The sequence below is a fragment of the Fulmarus glacialis genome, unplaced genomic scaffold (assembly GCF_000690835.1).
Source record: "Fulmarus glacialis isolate BGI_N327 unplaced genomic scaffold, ASM69083v1 scaffold27748, whole genome shotgun sequence".
NCBI lineage: Eukaryota > Metazoa > Chordata > Aves > Procellariiformes > Procellariidae > Fulmarus > Fulmarus glacialis.
This window is the reverse complement of record NW_009226728.1, coordinates 732-6,827: the sequence shown is the minus strand read 5'-3', so window position 1 is coordinate 6,827 and position 6,096 is coordinate 732. Positions and strand designations below refer to the sequence as shown.

The 6,096-nt window shown below is 37.3% G+C and overlaps 1 protein-coding gene across 1 annotated transcript in view; it reads left to right on the top strand.

Moving 5' to 3' along the window:
• GPN3 (GPN-loop GTPase 3) overlaps nt 1-3,885 on the top strand; it is a 4,188-nt gene extending 303 nt beyond the window's left edge. Inside the window, exons 2-7 of the mRNA XM_009582915.1 lie at nt 75-245; nt 684-808; nt 1,495-1,610; nt 2,279-2,375; nt 2,915-3,043; nt 3,781-3,885. Coding sequence (XP_009581210.1) covers nt 75-245; nt 684-808; nt 1,495-1,610; nt 2,279-2,375; nt 2,915-3,043; nt 3,781-3,843 — 701 coding nt within the window. The 3' untranslated portion in view covers nt 3,844-3,885. The remainder of the gene's footprint in view (nt 1-74; nt 246-683; nt 809-1,494; nt 1,611-2,278; nt 2,376-2,914; nt 3,044-3,780) is intronic.
• The last annotated feature ends 2,211 nt before the right edge of the window (nt 3,886-6,096 follow it).

Below are 6,096 nucleotides of genomic sequence, written 5' to 3'. Positions count from 1 at the left end.
GGCCGCTTCCAGGAACCTTCGGGCACCGCTGTGAGCAAACGAACGAAACCCGCCTCGTGTGTCTGTTGTTCCAGACATCCGTGAGTTAATAGAAGTGGACGACGTCATGGAAGATGAATCCTTAAGGTTTGGTCCCAATGGCGGGTTCTTGGTGTTTTGCATGGAATACTTTGCCAATAACTTTAACTGGCTAGAGGAAAGCCTTGGGCATGTGGAGGATGACTATATATTGTTTGATTGCCCAGGTAAACAAATGTCAATGTTTTGGTGTCATTCTTCGTATGCAGTATAAAATTTGCAGTATTTTTTGTGTTGGTCGTAATAATTCACATCGTTTTTTTGCGTTATTAACAGTTGTCAGAGTCACTTTAAGATGTTTCAGAAGTGAACTTGGTCCCAGGCTAACCTGGGTGACTGCACTGGCTTTTAATAGCATCATCTGGTGTGGGAACGCCATGGCAGCTGCTAACTAACACTAACTGGAGCTCAAGGGAGGAAAAACCCCTTGTGTTTCTTTTCCACTTCTCCAGTGTGAGTTCATTCTAATACAGAGTTGTCTGAAAAGAAAGATGATGCTTTTCCAGCTTTTATTCATATTAAGTGCAATGTCCGTATTTATATAACTGACAACTGTTCCTGTTAGCTTTGCATTTCTGTGTACTAATTCCCTAAGTGTGCCCTAGGTCAGATCGAACTCTACACACATCTGCCGGTGATGAAACAGCTGGTGGAGCAGCTTCAGCAGTGGGAATTCCGCGTCTGTGGAGTTTTTCTTGTGGATTCTCAGTTTATGGTGGAATCTTTTAAGGTATCCATTTGAAGTCGGTTGTAAAAGTTCATATTCATAAAGAACAAGAAATCTGAGCAACTTAGGGAGCTGGGTTTGTTCAGCCCAGAGGAAGGAATGCTAAACCAGGGGAGATCTGATTGCTGTCTTCAGCTGCCTCAGACACAGGTTGCAGCAAAGAAAATTCCAGTTGGACGTAAAGAAAAGCTGCACTGCGAGAGCGGTCACAGGGGCACAGAGAGACTGTGTTGTGTACGTTCATGGAGTTACTTAAAACTTGACGGGGCAAAACCCCTGAGCAACCTGATCTGACTCTGAAGCTGGCTTTGTTTTGAGCAGTTGTATGAACCAGATAACCTCTAAAAGTCCCTTCCAACCTAAATTCTTCTGTGATTCCATGAGAGCTTTCTCAGTTCTGGGGAGAGAGCAGGACACTTTCCCTATCTAGCAGTAAGAATCTTGAGATGGGCTTTGAGTTTTCTAAACTGGCCTTTTCAGTGGCAGATCCAGATTTGAGGCCCTGGAAATAAGATGGCAGACGGGAAGCTCAGCACCTCCCTTTTCCAGCAGAGATGAGGACTCCCCACTTGGCCTCGTGTCCATGTTTCATATGTTCATTTAGCTAGATTTGGTCTGTGGTAGAGTGTCCTGCATGCTTGTATTGTGTTTTTCTGTACTTAACTACATCATTTTTCATATTCCTTAAGTTTATCTCTGGAATTCTGGCAGCACTCAGTGCAATGATATCTTTAGAGATTCCACAGATTAACATCATGACCAAAATGGATTTACTGAGCAAGAAAGCCAAGAAGGAAATAGAAAAGTAAGTTCCAAAAAATTACTTACTCTGTAGTGTAATATCTTGAGGTAAACTTCACTCAAAATTAAGTTTAATGTTTCCCACAATTAAAACATACTCTCTTTGAATGGGAGAAGATGCATTTGTTTTATATCGACCATAGTCTTTAAATGTCTGGATATGATTCTTACAATTTAGTCAGAATCAAAAGGCTAGCTCCATGTTTGCACATGTCGCTGGATTTTTCTGTAAATAATTATCTTGAATAACTTATGTCATTCTGAATGACATTCCAGGGTACTGTACTTCAAAACCTAAACCGGAGGTGATCCTATCAGTTTTTTGATACTGAACATACTGAATTACTTAATGTGTTACTTTTACATTTGTGCTAAAATGACAAAATTAAAGTTTTTCCCTGTGGTCTTCCTCAAAGCTTTCTTGAGTATAGAAGTATATTAGCAAAAAGAAAATAAAAAACGCTTCAGTTGTTTCTACTAGCAATCATAATCTGAGATATTCAAATACTTACAAAAACTATTTTTAAACATTTTAAGTTCTCCTATTACGAAGTCAGTTCATTCAGATCACAGAATGATAAATGGGTTTGGTAGCTCTATAAAAGCACAATGATTAATTTGCTCTGTGGCCAAGGATTCTTTCGATGTTAACGATGACTTTGTTTCTCCCAGGTACTTAGATCCAGATATGTATTCTATGATTGAAGATTCTACAAATATATTGAAAAGCAAAATGTTTAAAAAATTGACTAAATCTATATGTGGATTGGTAGGTATATTGCTTTTTAACTGGTACGCTTAAATTCAGTCCTGTATTGATAAACCATACTGTATGGTTGCTGACTTCACTGCTGTTACAGATACTGTATGTATTACAATAATTCTCCCCGCCTCGCCCCGAAACTATGTATTTACCTACCAGACTTATTAACAAAGCCAGGATCTAAAAGATTCTCAGGCACTTGAGCAATTTTACTTTTTGCCTATTTTAACTCAGTTTTTGATCTTTTCAGATTAGCATAAGATTCTTGATACTAACAATTTGGATTGTGGCCAATACATTTTCTGTGAATCCTGCTCTATTAGCAATTTTGGAAAATGGCTTTTGCTACTGCATAGAACTTCAGACAGATAGCCAGGTGTTCTGAGTGGGGAATTGCCATTGGTTTGCAGTGTGGCCTTAAATAGTGTTTTAGCAGTCCAGAAAAGGAAGACGTAAGTGTGGTTTAAGGAAGTGGCTTAGAGTGCTGTGATTGAGAACTAACTTACTGCATTTTCTTACTAACATCCTTTGAATCCTTTCTCTAGATTGATGACTACGGTATGGTTCGATTCCTACCTTTTGATCGCTCTGATGAGGAAAGTATAAACATAGTTCTGCAGCACATAGACTTTACCATTCAGTATGGAGAAGATCTTGAATTTAAAGAACCAAAGGTAAGGTACTTCTGATGTTAAGATGAAAAATTAAAAATGATCCATAATATAAGTTGTAATATAAATATGTTCTTTGCCTTGCTAATAAATTATTGTCTTAGTATGGTTCAAAATAAGCCATGTTTAGTCTTTTAGAGACAATGCTTATATCATCTTCATTTACAATTACAAAAGTGAAATTCTTTAATATCATCTTGAATATGCAGACTGATCGAATGGCTGTGTTTAAAAGTAATGCTTTGGTTTTCAAAAATAATGGAATTTTAAACTTCCTTCAGAAAGGACCATTAAGATCACTAACATTTCTCCCTACGTGACTGTTCAAACTCCCCTGATAATTCCTGTGTTGAACTTACGTGTTGTATGTAAGATATAGATTAGGAATAAATTCTACCACGTAAAATATATGATAGAAGACTGCTGTGTTAAAATCTGTTCCAAGCCCTGTCTAGTTTTATTATTCAGCTCATAAATCCTAAGGAACAAGTCCAGTGCTTTTATTACATTTTTAAATTCAGTTTTGTACTGCAGAATACCTGGATCTAGATTTTGACCCATACAATTTCAATAGCTCTAGAAACAAATGCCTTTTCAGAAAGTTTTGGTACATGTTTCATGGAACTATATTAGACATTGTTCTTCTTGTGGTTTCTAAAATAAAATGTCACAGAACAGACAATGTACAACAGCCACTAGGGAAAAGTCAGGTTTTACCTTTTTTGTTTTCTTTTTGGCAGCAATGCGAAGAAGATAAATCTGCTCTTGTGGATGAATACTTTCAAGATCACGTGGATGAGTAAAAAATGGATGTTCAAAAATGGGAGGAAAATACCTTGCTTGTGTTAAAAAATAAAAGTGGAAAAAAAATCCACCCCTACACAAACATACTTGATGTTTTATCTGTAAGATAACTAATATTTATAGTGAAGAGTGAGCTATATGACATCATAACTATTTTAATAAACAATTTTTATTCTTATGCATGTGTGTTATAAAATACATAGGCTAGCATTAGTACATATACAAGTTCCCAACATATAGATGTATCTCATTTAAGCATAGGAATGCTTGAAAAAAATCTAATGATTTGCGAAAGAGGCAAAGCCAAATATAAGTATGTTGTAATAAATACTTATCTCCAGTACTGAATAGTTAGTTTCATTATTAGATTAAAGGATTATTCTAAAAGGTGAAAATTGTACTTCAGGAACTGAACCTGATTCAAGGCGAAGAGATGACTGGCAACTTCAAAGGGATATCTGGTCAATGGGTGGTCTCTCACCCTTCTTGAAGAACATGAGTGTTTTACATTCACTTTGGAAGAGCCCAGATTTTAAGCCTTCTTAAAGGCTGTTTTTTATACAACTTGCACATGGCTTTAAGTGGTTTATACATGGATAACATCTTAAGCGTAGCACAACACTTAAAAGAAAGAAAATCAGCTTAAACAGAACTTGGTGATGGTCTTGTGGAATCATATTAGAAACTGTGTTAGTTAACGAAGAATTCAGCAACAAATAAGTAAGCTGCTTTTTTTCCCCGGAATAAAGAACTTGTATTCCTATGGACCTATGTTACCTCTATAGTACAATGTGTGATGCTTTCAGAGAGGTGAAACTTTAGCACATTATCTCCAAAGAACATACTCACCTAAGTAAATACATGTAAAATGGTCTTAGGAATTTTTCAGGCAAGTAGCGTCAATTTTGGAATTAGGTATAGCTGTTAACAGACTGTTCATATCAGATAATAATTCAAGCCCTATGGGAAAATGTACTGCTGAATTTACCTCTCACTGTTTATAGTTCTTTTATACATACAGACTGTTCCTGGGGCATCTTGACTCATGGTTTCAGACCATGTTTTATTGCTTCTCCTAAAATCTGTTAGTCCTTAGCTACATTTAGCTGAATTGCAGGATGTGGTTTTTTTGCTGCTTATGTCCAACTACATACCAACCTTTCCTTTTCCTTAACCCTATGGAATGAGATTTATTCATGGAATCCTTGAATTAAAGTATTTTCCAAAAAGGGCCTCATGTTTGTGAAATGCTTAACATCAGTGAATGCTTATATGTAAGCATATCATCTGTCTATATATAGTTCATGTATGAGAAATTAACCCCATCCTCACAAAATACGAGCAGCCAAGTACTTCAGTAGAATAAGAACAACTGATGTCATTTTGTAGGAGCAGCTTGGTTAGTTAGCAGATGTCTGAGTGCAAGGATACCCCTTAATGGAAACCAAATCAAGAATTGAATATTTGGAGGCAATTGCACTTACCTAAACCTGGGGTGTGATAGCAGCCTGGCACAGAATTTAGTTTTGTAGTTTCTTGCTTCTAGTCTGGAAGGTGCAATTTTTTTCTTATTCATCAGTAGGGTTGTTCTTCCTGTCTGTTTAAATAAAAGGTTAAATGGTCATACTGTTGATAGGGTGCTTATTTTTGAAGTAAGGATCTGCTTTTTCCAAAGCAGAGCCAGAATGGAGAGAGAGGTTCAACAGACCAGCAAATCCTGCACGTCCAGAGGAAAAGGGCTCCCCAGAATCCATATGTGGAGGTCAGGGAGGTTCGCATGGGATCTTTTAAATGGGAACAAAGGAAAATTGGGAAATAAAATGTCACCTAAAAAATTGTTTTTCAAAGCCAGGTTTCCAAAATTGCCAGCCTTACGACCTCTACAACAAGTCTCATGATAGTTGGCATTTTTAAAACCTTACTCCCAGCTCCAGACAATTAGTGAATGCTGAGACTTCAGTTTCAGGATAGTCATTGCAGTCACCAGCAAGAGGTGAAAAAAAATCAGCTCTTCAGAGCTTTAAAACATGGTGCCAAAAGCCCTGAATATATTTGGTTTTTATAGTTATGGTGTTGGTTAACCTCACAATGAGGCAAGTCTTTATGCCCACACGGAGCTAGTCACATCATGATGGGACCTGATCTGGCTGAATTAAACCATGCAAACATTGGGGAAAACTTCGGTGGCTTAACTCACCTCCAGACTGGCGCATCCTTGCGATGAGTCACGCTTGTGGCATGTCGAAAGGACA